This window comes from Tinamus guttatus, unplaced genomic scaffold (genome assembly GCF_059628265.1).
Source record: "Tinamus guttatus ecotype Peru unplaced genomic scaffold, ASM5962826v1 Tinamus_guttatus_pri_ptg000676l, whole genome shotgun sequence".
In the NCBI taxonomy this organism is placed as follows: Eukaryota; Metazoa; Chordata; class Aves; order Tinamiformes; family Tinamidae; genus Tinamus; species Tinamus guttatus.
The window spans coordinates 1,467,724-1,492,433 of NW_028289210.1; the positions used below are offsets into that span (position 1 = coordinate 1,467,724).

Genomic DNA, 24,710 nt, shown 5'->3' on the forward strand with positions numbered 1-24,710 from the left:
ATGTCGCTGCGCAGCAGCTTCGCGCGGCTCCTCCGCAAGCAGGCGGACGCGGCGCTGCAGCTGCCCAAGGCGGCGCACTCCGTGGCGCTGCTGGGCGCGCCCCTCTCACGGGGGCAGGTGGGCGCCGCGGGGCCGGGGGGCTGCGGCAGCTCCGCCGCCGCGCTCCACGATGCTCCATAACGCGCTTCTCCTCTCTCTCCCCACCCCGTTTCTTTGTCTGGCAGAAGCGGCGCGGCGTGGACCACGGCCCCGCTGCCCTGCGCGCCGCAGGGCTGGTGGAGCGGCTGGCCGGGCTCGGTGAGCACCCCACGAGGCGGGAAGGGGCCGCGGCGGCGGCGGGGACTGGCGGGGCTCTCGCCTCTCGTGGGGCGCCTCGTGGGGAAGCCCAGCGTGCCCGGGGGAAGCGGCGCGGGCCGCGGCGGGGATGGCGGCGCGGGGGGCGCGATGCGGCGGGAAGCGCGGGACAAAGCGGCGGGGTCTCGCGGTGCCCCCGGCGGCGGCCTCGCCTCGGGCCCGGCCTCTGCGCCCCGGGAGCGCCTTCCCCCGCGCCGCCGGCTTCCCCGGGCGCGCTGCTCCTTCCCCTCTGCTATCGATTACCCCATCAAATAGGGGCTGTTTAACTCCCTCTCAAGAGTCGCATGCTTCCCAACGGCAGAGCTCAGAATTTTCTGGAGAGCGCAGCTCTGTGAGGCTTTGTCTGGGGTTTTGCTTCGAAAGCGCTTAGCAATAGCATGGTCCGAATGGAAAGGATCGTCTCTTAACTCTTGCTATTGTTGTCTTTTATTGTCAAGAGAAAAAAATCGATGGGCTTGTTTGTGTTTTGGTTTCTCCCCTCTGTCACTTCTACAGGCCAAGAACTGGAGAAAAAATCACAGTTATTAGGAACAAGACATTACATAAAAAGCCTGTAAAGCTGAATTTTTACAGGGAGAAACTTTAATTTATAAAGCAAAGCTTTATAAATTAAACTGTGTGGTAAGGATGGAGCGTAGAGATGGACTGCGGAAAGGGGATGTAAGTTACCTGCTGTGTGTGGTCAGTCCTGTGGAATTCAGGGGCAGGTAGAGGAAAGATTACTGCTAATAGCTCTGTAGCAAATGTATTCTGAAATTTAATGCAGTCCACTTTAAACAGAAGGTACTGCTCTGGACAGCCCTGTGGGCACATCCTCCATCCTTATGGCTCAGCAGCTGAAATGGGCCGGTCTGCAACCAGCTCAGTGGAAGCTGCAGCCCCTTAGGAAAGGCTCCCATGGCACATGGGTTATAACAGAATCTGCTGGGAAAGCCCATCTTGAAATAATGATGGTCTTCAGCATGTGCAGGCGAGCTGTTTATGCTGCAAAGACAATCTGCTTGAGGGCTGGGTGTTAGGTTGAGGAGGAAAATACTGTGTAGCCTTTTGAGTTCACATCTGTTGTTCATGGAAACTTAACCAACAATTGTCTTTTTAGGGGCTATTTATTTTTCTTCTCTAGCAGGATAACTGTCCCTGCAAGATGGCTTTGCTTGCATTAATGTGCCAGTAATTCCATTGCTTGGTCTCCTGTGGTAAGCCGATTTGGCAGTAGAAGTTCAGCTGCTTTTTTTGTCTTCTATCCTTCTAACACTAAGAGCCTTGTTTATCTTGTATCAGAGAAGGTACACTACTATTCTCCGTATTGTTATCAATTTAAATCTTATTAATTCTTTTAACATAAATATTTCTTTCTAAGAAACCTGGCCTTTTGCAGGGAAGTTATGGCAGGAGAGGTTCAGGTTAGACATTAGGAAGAATTCCTACAAGGAAAGAGTAGTCAAGCATTGGAACAGGCTGCCCAGGGAAGTAGTGGCGTCACCGGCCCTGGCAATGTTCAAGAAACGTGTAGATGAGGCATTTGGGGACAGGGTTTAGCAGGCAGGCTCTCGAAGGCCTTGCAGTTGGACTCGATCTTGAAGGTCTCTTCCAACCATAATGACTCTATGATTATCTGTGATATTTATCCACAAGTAACAGGGTCCTCTAAAAACTAAATTTAATCTCAGATTTATCTAAGATACAGATCCTCTTTTCTCTAGTATTGACTATTTTTGAAGCATTTGTGTCCATAATTTGGATTTTTTGTTTATTTTCTTTTTTTTGAGGGGGATGGAGAGAGGAGCAGTCCTGGGGGAGTCCATGGGAATGTGAGAGCACTATAAACATGACTGTGCTGTTTGTCCTTGTCAGTGCAAGCTTGTAGCTGGGCATGGGGCCAGCTGTGGAGGTGATGCTTCCCTGCGGAAGATCAAGGGCAGATTCTGTGCAGTGTAAGAGTCTAGATGGAAGGAGGAGGTAGTGTGCTTAGGAATTGAAATTATGAATCGACAGCAACTCTTACACAAAATTCTACTTAGTGCTTTCAAGTAGAAGAGATTTCTGGTAATTAGAATCCACTGTTTGCCCGACATTGTAAATTTTATTTATTTTCCTATTATAGTTTCAAATTCAATTTGACTTGTATAAGATAAAGATGCTCTGATGTCCCTTCAGAGCCTTCCCCTCAGTCCCTTCCCCTTGGAAGTCTCAAGATGCTAAGATGCACATGTTGCATTCCAGCCCTCTGTTTTGGGCCTTTAAGTATATGTACTCTGTTACTCTGAATATCAAGGAACCACATGGCTTTCCATGTGGTCACATGCCTGATTTAATGACTTAAATTTCTATTTTCTGCTTCCATTAAAGAGAATGGCAGACCTTTGGTTTCTTCTTCTGTCCCTTTCTTGTATCTTGCTTTCACTGATCTCTTAGAGAGAAGAACAGAAAACTTTCTTTCAATCTTAACTGCTGTTCTTTGGCCCTACTGCAGGGTCCTGGGCTGCTACTCTGTTTTTCTGATTATTATCCTAAGGGAAGCTAAAATATCAGCACCCCTCCAGAATGGAGATTCTGCCATTCTGACAGAGAAATACGAATGTTCAATAAAAACACATTTCTAGCTGCCTGATTCGGGGAAGGAGAGGATGCAAAGCTTTGCAGGGCCATGTATTGTTGTGACAGTAAAGAGAAATAGTTGCAGTATGTGGAGGCGTTGGTGGGTGGAAGGTGGGGGTAATAGGTGGCAGATGAATTTTGCCTAATTTATAGGAGAGAGGAGGTATATGTAGTTCTGTAAAGTAGGAATTCCTTGTCCCTGCTGTTTGTTGTGGATTAAGCAGAGAATGTGATCAAATTAAAATCATAATGTTTTAGTCCCCTATATTTCTTATATTTTTACTAACGATGCTAGTCATTCTTGACTATATTATAAAATCAGTACATGGCTAAATTTATTTGCTGATAGCACAAATTCATCCATCTCTGGATTGGAATCAGTTCAGGTCACATGCTGTTTTATTTCTTGTTATAAATAGTGTTCAAGGAGAGGAGTGAGTGGGGAGGGGTGCAAAGATGAGAGGGAAAATTCAGAAAGTGAACTGAATTATTGAACTGTCTTGCAGTGCTTGGAATCTTCCTTACTTTCTTGTTCAAAACTTTAACCCTGTATTTTATTGTAGCCTCATAAGCCCAAGATACCTATGACAGGTATGTGCTTATGTGAATGTGATAAAGGATAGAAGGCTGTAAAATTATATTGTGAAAAGCTGGGATATGGGTACCCCGGTCAAGTGCCAAAAATCTGGATTTGTCATTCAAACCTCAATAAGCTCTGATATATTCTGCCCTCTCGTTCTCAAGACTTACCTCTGTGGAATAACTAATTACTTGTCTAATAGTTAAAAAGATGAGGTGCTTACTGTTGAGAGCTTTTCTGATGTGTCTGTGAGGCCCACTTACTTACATTTTTGTTGTTGTTGTCAGAAACACGCTGTTTTGGGGTTAAGTTTACTTAAAGATAATTGGAACTGTAAATGAAGACAAGTTGTGCTGGCGCTTGTCAGGAGAGGGACAGAGCGTAACTGCAGCTTCACCATCTCCCAGTCTGATGCAAGCCTGGAGGCAAATGTTTCCCAACACCTGAGGGTGACGTTTGTGGAGACCTCCTGAGGTCAAGCACACTGGGTTTCATAACATAACCACCACATGGAAATGAGGTGGCTGCTTGGTTTGGGGTCAGAAAACTATTGCTTGCCCAAGATAGCCTTGAGAACCAGGCCTAGAATAGCAATTGGAGTGTGCGTGTGTGTGTGTGTGTGTTTTTTTTTTTTTTTTTTAAATACCAGGACAGGATTGTTATTTTGAACCACTGAGATGTGAAGTTTTTGAACCAGCAGAAACCTGTTAAACTATTAATCCACACCGAAAAGGAATGTGTTTTTTTTCTTCTCAGTGGACATATTTAAAGCAATATTGTGTGATAAGTCTCAAAGCAGTTAGGTTATGATTCAACTAGACTGCTGAAATCTGTCTCTTTATTGGGGTCCTTGCTGGTCTAGTTTCATATCTGTACAGAACAGAGTATGCCCTTGTTTGTATAGTTGCTTTCAACATTTTTATATTTTTTTTCTCTCCTGGTAGATCTGGTGGATTAAAACTCTTAAAACAGGCTCCAGTTTGCACTGGTCATAATGAATGATTCCCTTGTCTGCTGCCATGCGACCTTTTTAATCCTTTCTCAGAGACATGAGTAAAATGGAAGCCAGCACCAGTGTGTGAGCCCACTGGTAATGGCGTGTAGCCCCTTGTTTTGTGCGCAGAAACTAAATGTGAACTGTCTCTCAAGACTGCTCATAATTCTCCTTGCCTCCCGAAAAGCCTCTCTACCTGCAGTGATTCACCATGCAGGCTGCAATGCGAGAAGGTGGTTCCCCTGAACAGGCAGCAGCCATGGTTTTGTCTGAATGGGTTCATATAATTCATAATATGAAATGAGGTGTAGTACCAGTGGCATTTGCAACTTCCTTGTGAAGCAGTCCAGCAAGATTTAGAAAACTAGAAGAGGAAAAGTTTAATTTTCTCATTAAATTATTATTTTTACCTCTGAGGTTACAAACATCCAGTGTTAAACAAGAAGTGTCAGGAAATCACTCCTCTGCTGTTCCATGTGCTTTTGATGCAATGCCTGTCTGCCCCTTGGGAGACTATAGCCAATTTCAGTAGCATGGCCCTGGGATTGGCTTTTGAAAGCTGCCTCTCCTTCTCTATCTGCTGCTTCTGTCTTGGGAGCACTGTCCCAGCAGAAGAGGATGGGTTCCCTGCTGCCCCTTAAATGTTTTTTCCAGTTATGCCCCAGAGCTCTTGAGTCAGCTGCTTTTACAGAAGAACATTTTGAACATTTTCCCTAAATCTGCGTAGGTCAATTACTCACTGCAGTGACTGCTGCCTGCAGGGGAAGCTGAGCAAATAAGCTCTGCTCCTCCCAAGAGGGCAGGAAGGCAGCATCACCATGCAGCTTGCAGCCCAGCTGGAAGTGTCACTAAGTAAGTGCCACCTTTATAGCTTATTTGAAAAACATGTGCAGGGAACTCTTAAATCTGTCCTTGTTTTGCATTGATGTCTTTTTCTAAATAAAATATAGGCTCCTAATTACTAAAAACTTGAATTTCTTTTAACGGATATAGGTTATATTGCAGTTGTCTGGGTTGCTATCCATCCCCATCCAGTCTGAGTGACTGCCCTTGATCCCTTGCTATGCTGGCTGAATGCTTATGTGACTCTCATGTGCTTGCTCAAAAAAGCTTGCCAAATTGGGAATGTTTCATATTAAAAACAAATTTTAAAAATATTTCAGCTTGGTTCAATGGCTGAAGGTTTTTGTTCTTCCCCCTCTGCCTCCTTTTCTTAAAGAAACATAGTTTGATAAGTGTTTCTTACCATAAAATGAGCATGGAGGTGAGGTATGTATAAAGGTGTTTTCCCAAGGTATGTATAAAGCTGGATGCAAAGACTAGTAGGGAGGAGGCAGCATTTATGAAGTTGTTTCTGAAACTTTGGGAAGGAGAAAGTCTGGGCAATTAGAGGTCCTATCCCTTCTACTGATGTTGTTTTCCTATGTGATGTTCACAGAAGAATTCAACTGATTGAAAGAAAAATGCTTGTTGGGCAATTCTAAACAGCTGGAGAGGTTGCAAAAAGGAAACTGTTTCATTTGATGCAACTGCTGCTGCTGGTTAGGTCACAAATGTGACGAATTTGCTGTTTGCCACCCAGCGTTGTGGTGAATTTCTTTTTTTACAGCCTGCTTGTGAGGCTCAGCCTGGCTGAACAAGTCTCTGATCCCTAAAGAAGGTGTCCTGGTGCTGCTCACTAGTCCAGACAAACATCGTGATGGGTGTCATGCTGCAGTGGCTGTGAGGAAGCTGCCTTCTCCATTTATCCCCACAGTCCTCCACTTTTAAAAACTTGCAGCTGTTGTGCATGAAAAGACCCATATATGTTCTTCTCTTTAGATCTCTGTGCTGACTTAGGTTGTTTATAGCCATTAGTGTGTATTTTTAAAATTATGAAGGATCCCAGAAAACAAAAAATGCTTATGTTTGGGATGGTTGATTATAAATCTTTGACTAGTGGCTAAAGAAATGTTAGGGACTCCTAGATGTACTATAGTGCAGCTTATCCATCTAAGTTAGTTAGGCATTTCTAAACTGGGTAGCAAAATGTAGTTGAGGAAAGTTTTATAATTTCCTTAAGGAAAAAAAGATACATACCAGGAGGCAGAATACATGTGCTAATATCTGACTCTCTTTAAAGAAAGAGAAGCTAAGAAGTGACTATACACGTCCTATAGATTTGACTGACATTCTTTTACTTCACTGCTCAGTAAGCACTACAACCTACATGTTGGTTGGTGTATGGACGCATGCCCTTAATCAGGACCCAAGTTTTGTGCATGCATGGTAAATATTTTTGTTCTATCTATTCATTAAGTTTTTCTTTTGCCCTGGGATTACTTAATTCCAGGCATATTAAAAATAGAGGATTTTTTTTAGGCTTTAGGATTGGATTAGTACCTGTTTTTGAGTGACTGCTTATATTTTAATTGCGTAACCATGGCAAAGATTGCTGCACACATCCATGTTGTGTCCAGAGAAAACTTGAGCCATCTCCTACATAAAAGCAGTGGGCCTACATAAGAAGGCATCACAACTGAGGAAGGAGCTGCCCCAGGGGATAGGCACTCTAGCTGAGCAACAACAACAAAGCTTTTGTAGTTGGTTACAAAAGCTGAAGCACCTGCTGACTTTGATGGAGATTAGGCTTTTTATAAAAGAGACAGTAGAGAGGCATTTTAATATCGGAGATGGAGGAGTGCTGTTTATCCAAAGGTGGACAGGATCCCAGAATTGTGGAATTCAGCAGTGAGTCCATCTGTCCATCTCTGACATATGTGCTGTATGAGACCCACAGTGATCATAGGAACACATGGCTTTATTTTTATTTGCAAACTGTACACATTCTTATTGCCTTATAGGCAGGGACTGGAAAGGGGACTGGGTAAAGAAGGAAAAAAGATCTGAAACATGAGCAATACTCCCCACATATTTCTTAAAATCTGCCAGGCTTGGCTGGTTTTTAGAACAACACAAAGAAACAACACAAAGAATAAGTTATATGTCACTCCCTGGTACCCAGCTGCCATTCCTAAAATACATTCTGCCCTTTTCCTCAAAGAGCTGTGAAAGATGGGGCGGTTGGCAGACAGAAGCAGAAGGGGCAGCCCTTTCCTCCACTGCAGTGTACAATGTGCTGTCCTGGTGTGTTTAAGGTATTTGAACACACCTGTTTGGCTGCATTCTCCACAGCTGCCAGAGCCTTAGATCAAAGGGATGTGGAAAACTGTATTAATCTGGGGAGCTTCCTCCAAAGCTCTTGCTGCCTGCTGATTCCATGCCTGATTGGTGAAGTCTCATTTCCAGTACTTGTTTTCTAGCAACACTCCCTTTTTCATCAGTCCTTTTAAATAATCCTGAAAAAGGAGCAGCAGTGCATAGCACTCTGCCAGGCAGTTACAAATAAGAAAGGGGAGATCCTTACCATTCATTGAATGGTATCTCAAGCTCACAACTCTTTTTCTGAAGCTGTGCAGCAGAAATGAAGCAGGGCAAAATGTAGTGGCTGCACTGGATAGCAGGTAGAGCTGAGGGCATTAACTACAACAGGCTCAAACCTCCAGGGCTGCTGTGCAGAGGCTGCTAAGTAGGGAGAACAGCTGCAGTTCTGTGCCCGTGTTGTCACCTGTAAAGCAGGGGGTCCTGCTCCATCTTATTGCCTTAGCTGGCTGTGGGAGATGCCCCACTTTGTGCTGAGCAGCTGGCATCACACTTATTTAATCATTGTCAAGTAGCTGTGCCCAGCTGCCGGGTCTCTCCTAGCAAATACCCTGATGTATGGCCACCTGTAACTGCTGTAGAACACACACTTGTCCATTTCCCAGCAACCTAATTTTCACAACCTTTTACCTTATGTTCACCAGTCTAAACCCCTTGGAATTAAAAACAGCACGGAGAAAAATGAGAGTTTATTATTTATTAAAAAGTTCCCTTGTTTCCTACCTGTAAGTGACTCATCTTTGGGATAAGTAGCTAGAAATACATTTTAGGATGGCAAGGTCTTAGAACGTTGTCATCTTTCAACAGCCAACTAATCTATAATGGGCAACAACGGGGTCTTAAAGCAGGTTGGAGTCAGGGCAATGCAGCATCAGAGTTGATGAAAAGTAACTGTTCAAATTCTGGCAATTTGATTGACTAGGGCCTGGGTGTGTTTGGGCAACTGCACCCATTTAAGGCTGCATACTTTTGGCTGATTGGAAGGAAGATAGGGATACAGACCTTTTTTTTCAGTGGAAAACTTGCCAATAAATAATTGTTTTTCAAGGTGATCTTTAGACATTGGCCTATCTCATTGCTAAATTAAAGTGAGAATATTAAGCTCTCGAATTGGTAAAGCTGAGAGGTGTTTTTTTGCAGGGACATGCACGTGTCAGATAAATGTCCTTCCTGGTTGCCTGACAGAACTTCTGAGGAGAATGTATTTTGAAAGTCTCTTCAGACACTTGTTTAGTATCTTCACTTGCTGCTTTGTTTCCAGGATGCCAAGTATATGACTCTGGAGACTTGAGCTTCACGCAGGTTCCCAACGATGAGCTCTACAACAACCTGGTTTCGTACCCCCGCTCAGTGGGCTTAGCCAGCCAGGTGGTGGCCGACGCCGTGAGCCGCGCTGTGGCTGCTGGACACAGCTGCGTGACCATAGGAGGTGACCACAGGTGAGCTGAACCGCCACTCTGCTGCACACTGCAAAGGGGGCATCACTTGGCTAAATCAAATCAGGAGGGCAGTGAGAGCAGCTTTGGGTTGTTCCCGTGGTACTACATTCCTGTGCTTTTTGTTTTTATTGCTGGGCCTGGAGGATGAACTATAGAAGGTGAGTATAAAACCCTGACATTCAGACATAGCACTACCAAATTCCAGGCTCCTGTTACCTGCAGACATAGAAGTAAGTGAACTTCTTTGGGGAAGTTCGTGTGATCAGATCCCTTAGGAACTGCTGTTGCAGTTTCTTTACTGCTAAATGTTTAGTGATTTGGCTCTTTTTGCAACTTAACTCTCATGCTGACAACTTCTAGGATAGGTTTGTAATGCCTGCCCACAGGCTGTTTTTAGGAGACCCTACAATGCATGATTCTGCTTTACTTTTTTCTCACTAACCTTTGGCCTGAGAACAGGACAAAGAAGGTGGCGCATGGAAGACTATCTTGTTGCATGAGTGGAGTCAAAAGCAGGTGAATAATGCCATTGATGAGTGAGCATATTAGATTTTTCTGAGAGATCACTCAGAAAAGATGAAAATGAAAGGGTAACTGCAGAGAGAGAGACTGCATTAGTCCCATCTCCCAGGACTAATATAGTCCTCTAGAGTTACTTGTGGTGGCCTGGAAACAGGGTGGCAGAGGTGCCTTCTATGATCATTGTCACCGATGTCCAATACATTTTAAATACAACAGTGCTGGTAAGTGTAGCTGCAGGGACTCCCTTTGCTCCCCATATTTGTTCTGAACACAAAATATTTTGCACATGAACTGAAGACTTTCCTACTGTACTTGCAGCTTGGCAGTTGGGTCCATCAGCGGCCATGCGCGGCAGTGCCCGCACCTTGGCGTGATCTGGGTGGATGCGCACGCCGACATCAACACCCCTCTCACAAGTCAGTCTGGAAACCTCCATGGGCAACCAGTCTCATTTCTCTTGAGAGAACTCCAGGATAAAGTAAGTGGCTTGCTGTACAGTTAGCCTGCGCTGACATCCTCAGGACACTACTGCCTTTCTGGCGTGAGGTGCTTTCTTATCCTGCTGCAAAGGGAGACTTACTCTTCTAATTGAAGTACATGTAATAATCCATAATATTTGTGTGTGTGAGTACCTATAGAAACAAGAAAAAGCCTTTCTTGCTGGCGTCCTCCTGTGCTGCACAGGAAGCAGCGGCTCAGCAGAAGGCTGCCCGCGGTGCCGCTCCTGCAGTGCGCAGGGGACCGCGCAATGGCAGCAGCCCTGCTGAGGGAGCCTCCCCCGCGCCGAGCGGCACCCGCCGGCGCCTGCACACCCTTCTGCTGAGCTTGGCACTAGGGCTTCTGGCAACCTTGGAGCACGATAGGGACTGATCTCGTGTCGCCTCACCTCACCGACTGCTCTAGTGTTGGTCTTTCTGTCAAATATTACAAATCAGAACAGCTGTCCCTGCTTACAGAGTGCTTCTGAACAGATAAGACTCTGCCTCTGGAAGAGTCAAATTCTCTATGGGAACTGCATACCACGGCACGCGGACTATGCGTAGCCAGGTTCTGCTACTGTCACGGTGTTACATAATAGGTAGGCCTAAGGCCTTTATCATTCCCTTTGGAGTTCTGTACTGTTGGATAAATCGTGGGGGGGGGAGGAGGGGGGGAATCCTGCTGAGGGCAGTACCCCTTCTGAGCAAGCTCCATCAGTGTCCAAAGTCCTCATGGCAATTGAGGATACTACTGCACTAATACCTGTTATAGCAAGATTGATATCACTGGATAAATTTCCTCCAGGTCGCCTGCAAATCCATAGAATGAATTCCTGGTTGCTTTTTTGGTGCTTTTAAATAGCTCTGCTTTCATAAATCCTTGCATGGTCTCTGACAACATAGCATTTCCCAAGTAATGCAAAATGAGTGGGACTTCCTAAAGCATCCCCAGGATCCAGCAGGATGATAGCAAAAGCTTTGGCATCTCTAGCTGCTTCCCTGTGAGTTAAAGTGGGTGGATCATACTGGGCCACAGAACCCACTTCTCTGCTGAGGGGACTCTAGTGGTGAAAAGACAAAAAAAAATTGAAGAAATTGTGGGTTAGATAAAACTACTATTACCTAAAAGAACAGAACCCTACATCACCACATGCAAAGAAGATCTTTCCCTCTTCAGCAAGTTGTTTTATACAGCCACTCAAAGTGATAATCCTCAGTTCCATTCGAAGGTCTTTCTCTTGAGCAACTTACTGAAGGATTTGGCCAAAATTGCATAGTTTAGCTATGTTACTACCAAAGTTGAACTTACTGCAACTCAGCATCTTTCTTTTGCTGTCCTACTAACGTTGTCTAAATTGCTACAGCTAAACCTTCTTTGTCATGAAACCTGGTCTAGAGGTCCAACTTCTTGTCATGCTTTTTGTTTCTCCTACTTTAAACTGATCCACCTTTAACCTCTGCTTTTGTGTGCCCTCTGCATGACCTTTTAGTGATTCATTTAGTGATTTATTAGTGACTTTAGTGATTCTACAAAGACATAGATGCCTTGAAAATTGCTCTAGAGACTGGTTGGTCTTTAGCTTTCTGCATAGGCACTGGATAAGTTACTGAGCATCACCAATAAATCTGTGTAAGCGATCTAGGTCTGGGTATCTAGTTTCGTACTACTTAATAACATCTGCTCTGAAGCTAACTACCCAGCATTTGTGCATCTCTGCTTTCTAGGCCCACTCCCCTCTCCCAAACCGGAAAATGTGGTAGAATTAAAAACTTCCTCCTTTAACTCAGAAAAAAATGGTATGTCATTGGCATGGATGGAAACCAAACCCTCAAGTGAGGGACTCTCTCTTCTCTCTAGGTTAGAGAAAGGTTATTACAAATAAGCACAAAGTTTTGAGGGAAGTACTAAACACAGTTTTGTTAATTATGTTATTAAATTATTACTAAATATGTCATTAAACTAATCCAATACTTTGCTTGCAGATGCCACAACTCCCTGGCTTCTCCTGGCTAAAGCCCTGTCTTTCAGCATCTGATATTGTGTACATTGGCTTGAGGGATGTGGATCCTGCTGAATAGTAAGTTCATTTAAACCAGAGGAATTTTGCAAACTCTGAAATCCCAGGTTTCTACCCACATCTGGCTGTGCCGGAAGGTTCTTAGATTTAAGTTTAGGCCAGTAATGAGTGATTTTTGTAATACATATTTTCTTTAATAGTTATATTTTGAAGAACTATGACATCCAATATTTCTCCATGAGGGAAATCGATCGCCTTGGAATTCAAAAAGTTATGGAAAGGACGTTTGAGCAACTCATGGGCAGGTAACTAACTATGGATGAAAAGAAGCTGTTTCATAAAGATAACGCATAAGCTGATTAGTGACCTTGCAGCAAATCTTTACTCCTTATGGATCCAAACCCCCTCTCCACCTCTTGCTACTTTTTAAGAATGAGTATCTACTTTTCTGAAAGGTGTTTAAATGAAGGCCATTTTTGATGGAAAGCAGCTGACCAGTGATCCTTGCACAACTGTGAATGTGCCCAGGAAACAGTCATGCCTCAGCACTGATTTTCATGATTTCTGCAACTTGAAATGGAGTCAGTTCACAGGGATTGGCAAAGAGCTATAAGTTACATTAGTCAGTACAGTTGTGGTTTAGATGAGTTGTCCTACTTCCTAAGGCATCATGCAACTTGCTTCAGTTTTACAAGGTGCTGACTCAACCCTGAATGCAGGGTGTACAAATTATCCCTTTGAAAAGATCTATAGCTACTGTCAGGAGCTTGAATTCGGCTCTCAGTAGCTCACTAGCTCCTGAGGTAGGAGCATTTGGGGAGCAATTCTCCCTCAGACTATGCTCACATATCCTGTCCTGTGACACATGCTCTGCTCAAGTGTGTGCCTTTGCTTTGCTCAAGTTTGCTGAACCAGGTCAGGGAGCAGATCATGCTGTAAGGACTTGGCCCCAGGGAGAGGAGCAGGGCCAGTAAGAGTAACTAACCCCAGGCTAGAACAGTCCTGTAAGGATGCTGGTTGTTGCTACTGTTGGGTCTAAAGCTGTGCTCCTCTTTCTTAACTGAAGCTCTGCCAGGTAATAAGTTGCTCATCCATCTGTAGTAATTGGGAAGTACAAAGTCTACCACGTTAGTAACTCGTGTGGGCGACAAGTACTGTCCTGTTTGTTAAGCTCTCCTGGGTTGCCAGGCTTCATGCAGGAAGTAGTGACCTTTTAAGTCTGAGCTCATCCCTTCCTATTTTATCAGCTAGATTTATATGGCAGAGCTTGGAGAGAGCCTTCAACTACTGTCCTGGAAAAAAACACAGAATGCCCCACTCATGTTGATAACTATTAAATTCTCAAGCTTGGTGCTTCCCCCTTTCAGGTGTCAGGCAGATCAATGTTTCAGTCATTTATCCTGAGTTCCCTTCAAGAGGAGGGAGGCAGCTAGATTACAGTGCAGCCTCTCTACCTTGCTCCAGCTCGGGACACCAGTCTCGGGAAGAAGGGTCACAACTAGAGTTCTGCTGCCTCAGCAAGTCGGGTCTGAGCTCAATGAAATCGGAAAGACAAACTTCCTCTTTCTCAGCATACAGTGAAGAAAGTTCTGAGCTAACACGTATTTCAGTCTTCAAGGATTTTTTAAAAATCCTTTTCCAAAGGTGGGGCACTTAGCAGCTTGGAGTGTGATGTTACTTTGCTGATCAACCTGGATGGAAAAAGGCATATAGACAAAGTTAAAGGTTTTGAGTTTGCTTTTTTTGTTGTTGTTCTTTTTTCTCTCCAGGCGACAGAGACCAATTCACCTCAGTTTTGACATTGATGCTTTTGATCCCTCACTGGCTCCAGCAACCGGGACTCCTGTTCTGGGTGGTCTGACTTACAGAGAAGGCATGTACATCACTGAGGAAATACACAACACAGGTAGGACTCCATAACTAGGTAATAATATGAATGTCACCTAAGCTAAGTGACTGAAAAATCAGCTTAAACTTCAACGGGGGAGAGGGGAGAATGTCCAACTGGACAATACTTGGTAAATGAAGTTATCTTCATTATTAACATACATTCAATATTAACAATTCATGCTAAAGTAACTGTACCATCAACTTTTTCTAAATGCATGAGGCCAGATGAAAAGAGGGGCAGTGGATGCAGACACAGATAAACATTTTGGAGGTCCAGTCTAGAGCTACAAGGCTCGCAAATGGAGCTTTCACTAAGGCTACCACAGGTGGCTTAATATTTAGGAGCTTCCTCCTTATGCCATGGAGACATCACTTAATATGTTTAAACAAGGAATTCTTTGTAATAGAAGTTATGATAGGAAGAAGAGGGAGAAAAAAGACCTCAGTAAATTCAAAGGTGGAATGGCAAAAAATAGTATGTAAAACTATTTTATATGCTCTAATTTGGGGACTGGACAAAGATAAGATTTTTAAAAAAATAGAAAGGGGGGGTGGTCCTTTTGTAATTGCAGTTGGAGCATCAGATTTGGTTTCCATGAATACTAAAAGCCTGGATGAGTGATGCAGTGACAATGTAGGAAAGAACCAACCAAAGCCAACCACAAAATTGTGTCCAAGAACGACAACCCTTGCTTGAAAGCAGTTTTTACTCTTCAAAAATGGGTAAAGCAGGTCACAAGTTCAGATATCAGACTTGCTACAAAAAGTGAAATAGACATTTCTGGCTTCTTCCCTGTTCTGTAATAACACAGTGCAAATTCTTTTCCCAGGAATGCTTTCTGCTGTGGACATGGTCGAAGTCAACCCCCTGCTCGGCGCTTCTCCGGAGGAGGTGAACGCCACGGCTAGGCTTGCGGTGGACGTGATAGCGGCCTGCTTTGGGCAGACCAGGGAGGGGGCCCACACTGCTTTCGATGAGCTCCCCACCCCCAGCTCTCCGGATGAATCTGACAGAGAAGAGCAAGTGAGGATTAAGAGCCCACAGTGATGGGTACCTTGGACATTAAAGCGCTCGGCTGAGGCACTTGAGTGACTAGATTGACTGTCAACACTTGATGAATACTGTACCATCTCACTTTTTAAATAAACTAGCTTTTCCACTTGATCGGTGCTACTGTATTATGTACCCAGTTTTATTCATTTAGTTACGTATATACAAACTGAGATAATAAAACGTTCATTACCTTCTTATTATTCTTACCAGTATTTCAAGTCTCTCTGTGCAGTTTCCTTTTACTCCCACTCAGTGTCTCTAGAGTTAGTACAGTTTCATCTGAACACACTGTTGCACGAGACAGTTCCAGTCTTGGACAGCCCCAGGAAACGGGGGCACAGCAGCACAAAAAGCCCTTCATTCGTTTCAGCCATGAAAATTCATCTGCTGCGAAAGAATTTGTAGTAGACCACACCTCCCAGGATGGCTAGTTCCAAGATGATGATGACTGCCAGCAATAATTTATTTGTGGTTACTCTAGATGAAAAATAAATAAATAAATAAATAAATAAAAGATCATCCTGTTACCTTCAATAAGATCAGGAGGCACTTCTGGAATAGCTGTTAACAGGCAGGATGGGGCAGGGTCATTGTTTTGTCTGCTGTTTTGCGGGAAAATCTGCTTAACCATTCCACTTCACTGGCAGCAGTCCTGTTTCCCCCTGCTAAGTACAAGAAGGTATATCAAACTGCTCTAATAATAATGTGCCTAACAATTCAAGTAAGCAAAAAGGGAAATGGGAGTTGAACTCCTTGTGCCAAAACCCACACTGTGGTGCTTCTACTCGTGACTGTAAGAGCTGAAGTAAAACTATACAACTTCTAAATAATAAATGCATCATAATAATGGATCTTTTATATTGGAAATTACACATTATCATAACTTCTCTTAACAAAAGCTATACAGTAAAGGTTGCTAAGGTAAAAGTACATACTTGAAACTCACTTCTCCATCTACTGGTTTATAAAGGTATTCAAACCATAATAGTTAAGTAAAGATAGGGACACTCAAGCAGCCAAGACCTCATCAACAAACTAGTCTATGATCAAGCTCAGAGTCTCTTGTATGACACTAGCTGCCCTACAGCATTACTGGAGGCTAAACAGATTTGTCTGTGTCATTGGGCAGCTGAATGATTTAATGCTCTAGTGATTTGTGGCACAACTTCTGACCTTCGTAACAAAGCGTTTCATGAGACATGACCATATTTTAGCAATGCTCTATAACTTGCTTATGTCCAAATCCTCCTCGAACAATTCATCATGCTACACAACTACGCAATCTTATCCTAAATGAGCAGCACCAATTCAGTAGTGTGTGACTATCATGCATTTCAGCAAGCAATTACTAGAGAGGAGAAAACATGAATTACCCTCTGCTCTTGCTCTGCCCTGTTTACACACACCACAAAACCTTCCTGCAGCTCCAATTGGCTCTGTACTCCCTGTTTTTGCCTTAAATTGGTAGGCAATTATACTACCCAGAGTAACTGCTCTGGTACAAGCCAGTCATACCACTCACCTCCTTGACATAGTACGCAGAATCTTACGACTCTTGCTTAAGTTCTCGCTTGTATTCACCAACTAAAAAGAAAGAAAAGTTACCAGGTAAATAAATACACAGGAACTCTGTAAAGATGCACCTGCAAGCAATTGGTATTGAAATCCTGCAATTAACAACAGATTCAAGGCTAACCATATAGTCTCAAAATGCAGAGGCAACATTATTCTCCAGGTACAACAGAGCTGGAGAGCTGTCTCATTATTAAGAAAGGAATAAGATGTCAGATACTATCCTACACATACAAAAAAAAGGACATGTACTTCAGCATCACTCTCTCTCCCCATAGCTACCCTAGAAATACTGGATAGCTGGTATTAGTTCATTAAATGTTTATTTCATTCATTATTCAAATTACTAGTACCAGAAGAAAAATGATATCCCCATGTTCCTCCCTAGGGCACTTCTAGAACTTCTTGAAGTAATATTTGGTTTCTAGCAAAGAAGCATTTTGCAGGGGTCAGTCTAAGTGAGCCATTAGACTTCACCTGCAAACTGTTAACAGCTAACTCATCTCAGTTCTGTAGCGCTCAGAAATGCCTTGTCAGGCAGCTATCCAGAAAGAAGTGATTAGGGTAGCTTGTGGACAACTCAAATAGCCGCTATCTATCTCAGAGCCAGCCTGGGGACTCCCGAGGGGTGGTCACTGAAGCTCTCCATGGAAGACTGGGCCAGTCCCCTCCCAAAGCTTCAAGGGAAGTCAGGACATTTACCATTACAGCACACAAGACACGCACTGCCAAAATGCCCTGTTCGTTTAGGCTACTGCCCCCAACTGCAAAACTGGCCCTGTAGGTGTTTGCTTATTTGGCATTGAGAGATGCCGGGCCAAGTTTGGAAGAAAACTAGCAAGGCTACACAAAGCATGCCGGATTTGGGATCTTTGCTATGAAAGAATCAGAAGGAAAAGAGTCTGTATACTTTAAGCCATTCTAACAACAAATAAGCTAAATTTGGACTTTCATTTTTAACAAGAATATCTTCATAGCTGTGTTGAGAACAGGACCTCAAGGCATTGATATAGAATTTTTAATTGTGGCCAAGAAGATTATAGAGTTGTGCTAGCAGTAAAAATTGACCTCTTTTTTACTTAAACAGTTGCAGAGTCAGAGAAGAAGATAAAGGATCAATAGCAAACATCTTATGTCACTGATTAGAACAATAACCAAAAAAAAAAAAGGCAAAGCACTGCCAAGATGATTGAGCTATTTGATTTTAACACCGTAAGCAGGTAACAGCCAAGCCTGCCAAGCAGCAGGGGCAGCAACATGGAGCAGCCCCCTGCTGTCACTTCTGGTGTTAACGCGCTCTCAGTATCTCTAGGAAGCCAACAAAATCCAGCAAGAGTGAGCTGGACTCTGCTGCTGTTCGTACTTCACCATAAATATTACTCTAGCTTTGGCATATGCTTCCAGGTGTAAATCTCTAAGGGATTTTTGCCTTCATTAGCCAGGGGCCCAACCCGAACAAGCGAAACTTTGTTGCTGATAATGGCCATGAACATGAATAATGAGCAGGAATACCCAGAACATGGTTCGTTTTTGAAAATGGATCTCCTTGGGGTGAAATCCAAGCACTAGAAAACACCTTTTTCTCATTCAGTGAGCTAATTCAACACAAAAAGCTGTGAATTAATCACTTCAGAGCAACACATCTCTACAACAATAGTTTACTCAAAAGAAACACTTTATGATCTGACATCTAAGTTTTGCACAATTTAAAACAATTTAAGCCATTAGAGCTTTAAGTTAATAATCAAAATAGCTAGTTCATTTCTGCAGTCCTCTCCTAGTGGCCAGTACTTATAACTATGAGAATTCAAACTGCCTTGGGATAGCCAAAATCTCCTTCCCTTAGCAGTCTACAAGCCTGCATTCCTCTTCATCACCAAACCCAGGCTTTTACACATTTTACTGGATGTCTGGTTTGTGGATTTCACTCCTGTGAGATGTCCCATGGTATGGGAACTATCATATCATATTGATTATACACCACAGAAGCAGCTGGGCTATTACTAGGGCAGAGTGGTGAAAACTCACAGTGCTGGTGTTCAGATGCCAGTTTTGTGATGCCCACCCCTTGAAAGCTACAGATAAACAGCAGCAGTAGGTAAGTCTAAGCACTCCGCCACACACAGACACTGTTGGAGACATTTGGCCATCATGCCTTGGGCACCTCCTTAGCGTTTATTCTCCTTTTAAGAGCCCGGTGCAGAAATGTGACAGCCTGGATTTGGACTCTAACAACAGCAACCCCCATGTCCAGGGAGGTCTCCAGCAGTAATTACTGGCACACAGTCCCCACAAAGCCAATATCAGGTTGCTCCCACACAGCGCCTGCTGCTTCCTCACTTACTCTGCTCTTGGTGCGCTCCAGCTGCTCCCGCTGCTCCCCAAGCTCTTCTATTATATCCGTGCCGATCTGGTCCGTCTCGGCAGCGATGCGGTGAGAGCGCTCAATGCTCTGCGTGGCCCGGTTCAGGCTGTCTGTCCCCTGCAGAAGCAGCACTCTCTGTGACTGCACGTGAGTCTGAAAAACAAAGCGTTCCCAGCCATTACACACCGAAACACAGATGCACTAGGTTTCTGGCACATTCAAAAGCTAAGAGCGACTCTGTCTTATTTGCGGATTCACAACTGGTTGCTGGGGAGATCATAAAGAGTTTACACAGTAAAAAGTATTATGAACAAATGGCACTAGCAGATGGACTGCTAAGTAACAAAGATTCTCTCTTCATGGCACTAGCTTCAGCTAAAGGATTAAAAAGTGGTTGCTGACCTTGAAGCCATAAGGAAGCTCAAAATAAAGTATTTTCTTAAAATTCAAAAAGTCTAATCTACCATGCTTAGAGAGGTTGCGCAGTCTCCTTCTCTGGAGATCTTCCAAACCCGCTTGGATGAGTCCTGTACCATGTGCTCTAGGTGACCCTGCGTGTGCAGGGGAGTTGGACTAGATGATCTCTAGAGGTCCCTTCCAACATTAAGCATTCTATGATTCTGTGATCCTCCTCTCAGTTACTACAGAAGAGGAATTCAATGGAAAAATTTACCTAACTCCTGTGGACTGAGACATTAATGAGAGATCCTCCCCCCAGTGCTTCCTTATTTAAGGACAACAAATAAAGCAACCCCATCTACACTAATTTCTTTATAGATCCCAGCACTTGCCTTTGCAGATGGCAAGCAAATTCAGTCTCGGTAACGCAGACACATATAAGCAAATCTGGCAGTAAGCAAAGAAACTGCTGTATGTCTTGCACTGTAGTAGCATATCCATGAACAAAGTGATACTAAATGGCTTCTTCATTGTCTTTACGTGTTTTAAACTACGATTGCTTAAAAGAGAATTCTACCAGAGAACCTATATGGTGCATGCAAGTCACACACATGGTTAATTTTAGAAACTAAGATTAAAATCAGCCACAGCATTACTTCTGGGCATTTAGGGCTGCAAGTGAATGATTAAATAAAAGCATTTCAGCATGTGCAGGCAGCCTCTAATATTCTTTTTTGTAATATGCCCTATAAAATATTAACCAGATGATACTCTAGGAGTGATAATGTTATTTCAGTAAATCATTATTTTAGAACAAAAAAGCTCTCTTATGAGTTCTAGATACTTCTTCTCTCTGAGATATTCATTTTACATGCAGAGAGATATATAGGGAATTTTGCAAGCACGGAAGCTAAGTGAATTAAAGTAGAAACATTATAAAAAATACACCTGGAATTCTTTTTGCTAGCAATTCCAGAACTTTAAATACAATTTATATCTAATGCTCACACTCTGTTCATTTTCTGTGGAGAAGATTCCATATTTTGTATCTCCTTGACTTCCAGGGCCCAATCCCAAATCTGTACTTCTCATCTCTCTCTGGAACATGGAGAGGTCTCTTCTGTAAGCCCGGATTTTGCTCATCATTTGGTTGCGGAAAGGCAGAGGAGCGTATTTCAGTTCCTCTTCCATCTCCCGCAGCTGTAATGAAAGAACACATGTTCATTGTCTAAAGTACCACATTTATTCTTACCAACAGCCATATTCGCAACTCACTGGTGAAGGAGAGAATTTTTATAGGACCTGGAGGTGGTGGTGGTGGGGAAAATCAACCCCAAACCACATATCCCTTACCTGCCATAAAGTATTCCATTCTGCTTAATGTTACTCAGCCCACGTGGATACATTTATGTCAGATTTGCAGTCTCTTGTACAACTTTCTATTGATATTAAAAATAAATCTCAAAAATACTAAGTTTTAACTTCACATCCTTCAATATCTCACAATTTGCCATGTTATTGGCACCATCCGCAGTCTGATTTATAGCTCTCCCCCCATATGACTGCTACCCCTTACACACCATGAGAAGGTGCAATTGCTGTAATAAAACAAACAGAAAACACAATACTCGCCAATTAAAAGGTATGTTAGGCTGCTAACAAGTATTTCATTAACGATGAATGAAGTTTAACCCATAATATCTTACCTAAAAAGACAAGGCATGTGTATTTTTGCATTCTGCTCTCTGTGAAGCCAGTGTCTTTCTACTGCTTTATACAATGGAAGCTTCAAATATACAAGGTCCATGTATTTAACCATCACATAATTACAGAAAGATAAGATGGGTCAAGACTGCCATAAAATAAAGGCAGCAGAAAAAAAGACAGAACAAAAATTCATTCCCTGCTTTTGGTAGTGCTCCCTATCCTCTCTAACAATTTATCTGCACTGCTATCACTCTATTACTCAACAGAGAAAAGCAGTATACAAATTGAGCATAATAAATAAACGAATAAACGTGCATGTGCGTGTGTGTGCAGATATACATATATGTGTGTGTGGATACGTATGCACACAGAGTCCTGGCCAATGGACACATCGATCAGACGAACAGATGAAACAGATGAAAAATATTCCCCAATATTTCCTTGCCAGCATAAGTATCTGATGATGGTAAAATTTGTAAGTATTGCCCTTTTTAAGTCATCACTGTTTCAACCAGTCACAGAGGCCACAAATCTAGACTTAAACTTACTGTTTCATTTGCTTCACGCTGTTTCTCATCAAATTCTCGAACTAGTTTTTTTCTCTCCTCTGTTGAAGAAGAAGTAGCACGTTAGATAAGCTGCAAGTAAAATACAACACAACTTGACTGACTATGGACAGGGAAGCTGGCTACTGAGACTCCAGTCCAAAATTTACCAGCGTGTTCTTATGACAACTTAAACAGGTTGAGGGTAGGAGGTATCACCCTTCCACTAGCTGGCCACTATCTTGCGTGGACAAAAGGAGTCTTTATTGAAGCTACATTCCCAAACAATCCCTGAAGTTTCCAGCAGATACAGTATTCTGCCTTCTGGCAGTAACCTAGTGAAGTTATGCAGAAAGCAGATTCAGCTTGGAGCCCTTTGAAATTAAAGATGCCACAAAGGTATCAGATCAGTTCCCACATTAGTGCCCAAATGCTTCCCTCTTCTGAGATGAGTCAGTGTTTTGACTGACTCACCACCAAAGCTAAACATCCTAATTGTTAGAGACAGTCACTAGGTAGACACAGATGTGCTAACACACTCCTAGCTGGGGCTTTGGAAGCCAAAGACTTGCCTTTCAGTACTGTTACACCTTTTAAACAAAATCTTAAGATATAGTTTGCATCTGTTTAAAAATAAATAAATAAATAAATAAATAAATAAGCTCCAGATCTCACACCTCTCTAATATCCAAGATGAACAAAAACAGTATCAGAGATGTAGACTTCTAAAACACCAAATATCTCAAAGGAGGAAAAATAAATGTTTTGTAAGCTTTTGCAGGAAATGGAAGAAGACAGACCACCAGAAGAGTCTTCTAACTTACTGCACAGTAAATATTAAATTCTATCAGAAATCTAATAAATATACAATTGCTTAATTCATCTCTCTCTCAAGACAGAGTGATGCAGTCTTAAGTAAAACCTTGGGTAGCAAAACATGCAGACAATCATGTTGGTAAAACTTATCTATTCTGATTATATTGTTTAGACGAAGTTATAAAAACACTATTGTAGAAAAGAAATGAAACCCTGACCTTATAAATAAATTTTGTTAATGTGTTCCTCTGCATGAAAAGCAGTTTTTAAAGCACTAAACTCTCAATAGTAGTCTCAACAACTCTCAGTTGCAATCTCAAACTAATTTGATAACTGAGGCAGCAGTGAAAAAGCACCTTCTTGATGTGTCCCCAAGTGGAATAATAAGACACTGCACTTGCAAAAACAAGCAGCCAAAGAAATGAAAGTCTGTGAAAAGGGAAAAGGTTTCTAGATGAAGGAATTTGTTATCTTGCTGATAGAGAATGGAACAACATTCCCCAACTGCGTCCCTTGATGGCTACCAAAGGACTAAGTATCACCTTCCCTAGAGTTTTGAGAACATGCTGGACATCTTAAAAGGAGTATCTAAAATTTCCTTTATTGCCTCCCAAAGTTCTCAGGACGAGATATTCGATAGACACACACACACCCTCCCCTGATGCACTGGGAGCAGACAAAGCACAGTAGCAGGGCAGCACGCCCCCCACCTGATAGCAAAATTCCTCACGTATCTCAGTCTCTCGCAAATTCTTTTCAGAGTATTGTTTTCATTCCAGCAACAGATTTAAATAATAAGATCACATGAAAATTTCATAGCATGTCTGAAATAATCAGTTGGTAACTATTTGTAATCTGTTGAAAAATATACAAGCATTGCAAAAACTTTATTGTAAATACCGTGGGTTTTTCTTCTTTTTCTTTCCTCACAACCATTACAGCTTTATGGAGTCTTGACAGCTCTCCACTTTACCAAAACTATTAACCACTCTCCTTTCTACAAGGAAGTGAAGCTGTCCTATCAAGAACTTCTATTTCTCTACTTCTTGTTCTACAGTTCTATTCCTCTACTTTTTGTTCTGGTTTGCAAAACAAAGTAAAGTTTACTCATGTTCTAAATTCAAGAGTGGTGCAATAAGCACAGTATTTTCCCACTCCTTTCCTTACAGTCTGAGACAAATTCAGCATTTCAAGGCAACAGAGACAGTCACCCTCCCATAAAACCATCTCCCAAAAATGTATGCAATCAACCTTCAGGTTCAAAGGCCATGCTTCAAGGGGAGGGTCACATTTTACATTCTTGTTGACTGGTGATGAATTGCAACAAATTTGACAGCTGGAATCTGCAGTTTTGATCGTTCTTCTCATGCAAATTTTTCTGGGACCTTAATAGCGAGGACTGTGACCCTGGGGCTAACTCATCATTAAAAGGACAGCCCGAGTTTTCTGCAGCATGAGTTATCTAGGATGCAGAGTGGTACAGCCCAAGCATACCTATTTGCTTTTCCGGGTTTATGATCTGACACCTAAGCACACAGGATTAGGTGGTTGGGGGGATGACGAGACTGAGGCATCGTGGAGCACGGTGGCCACCTCCACGCCTTCTCCCACCCGCTGGCAGCCGGCCAGGATACCGAGGGGTCGCTATCCCGGCGGGTCTCATGCAGGGCAGGTTGCGCCGGGGAAACCGGGACCGCCGGCAGGCAGAGGGCTCTCCTCGCCGCACCGCATCCCTCTTCCTTTCTCAGGAAGGGAGCAGAGCCCAAGAAATGATCGGAGAGCCACCCTGAGATGGGCCTCGCCGGGCAGCTTTAACCCCGTGGCCGTTGGCCGCCGTTACCGCCCCTCCCCCGGCGACGTTAACGGCCGCCCCGCCCTCTCGCTCACCGGCCGCGCTGCCCCGCAGCCGCTCGGGCACGGCCCGCAGGTCTCCGTGCAGCCCGCGGAAGATCTCGTGCAGCCGCTCCAGGTGCTCCGAGGAGCCCGAGCCCCGACTCGCCATGACCACAGCCCCCTCGTCCCGCCGCCGTTACCGCGGCACCTGCCGCTTCCTCCCCACGCGCAGGACCTTCCCCCGCAACGTCGCACCGCCGGGCACGCCGGGGCGCGGCCCGACCGTAAAGCCGCACGGAGAGGGCGGCCCAGTAGGCAGCGCCCCCACTAGGCTGCTCCCTGCG

The 24,710-nt window shown here is 43.5% G+C and overlaps 2 protein-coding genes and 1 long non-coding RNA gene across 3 annotated transcripts; 1 reads left to right on the plus strand and 2 right to left on the minus strand.

Moving 5' to 3' along the window:
- On the plus strand, positions 1 to 15,240 carry ARG2 (arginase 2). The gene is made up of 8 exons (XM_088536536.1): positions 1 to 117; positions 225 to 297; positions 8,989 to 9,166; positions 10,007 to 10,166; positions 12,151 to 12,245; positions 12,386 to 12,490; positions 13,955 to 14,091; positions 14,906 to 15,240. Exons 1-8 carry the CDS (start codon positions 1 to 3, stop codon positions 15,121 to 15,123), a joined length of 1,083 nt encoding a protein of 360 aa, XP_088392662.1. The 3' UTR covers positions 15,124 to 15,240.
- LOC148591897 (uncharacterized) lies at positions 14,765 to 15,456 on the minus strand. Its single transcript, XR_015913996.1, has 2 exons — positions 15,337 to 15,456; positions 14,765 to 15,082 (listed from the first exon to the last, which is right to left on the minus strand). It is a non-coding gene; the product is annotated as an uncharacterized LOC148591897 (long non-coding RNA).
- A 17-nt stretch (positions 15,457 to 15,473) lies between these two features.
- On the minus strand, positions 15,474 to 24,584 carry VTI1B (vesicle transport through interaction with t-SNAREs 1B). The gene is made up of 6 exons (XM_088536537.1): positions 24,421 to 24,584; positions 21,721 to 21,779; positions 20,474 to 20,665; positions 19,046 to 19,219; positions 16,652 to 16,713; positions 15,474 to 15,606 (listed from the first exon to the last, which is right to left on the minus strand). The coding sequence occupies exons 1-6, from the start codon at positions 24,533 to 24,535 to the stop codon at positions 15,510 to 15,512; spliced, it is 699 nt and encodes a 232-aa protein (XP_088392663.1). The 5' UTR covers positions 24,536 to 24,584; the 3' UTR covers positions 15,474 to 15,509.
- Between the last annotated feature and the right edge of the window lie 126 nt (positions 24,585 to 24,710).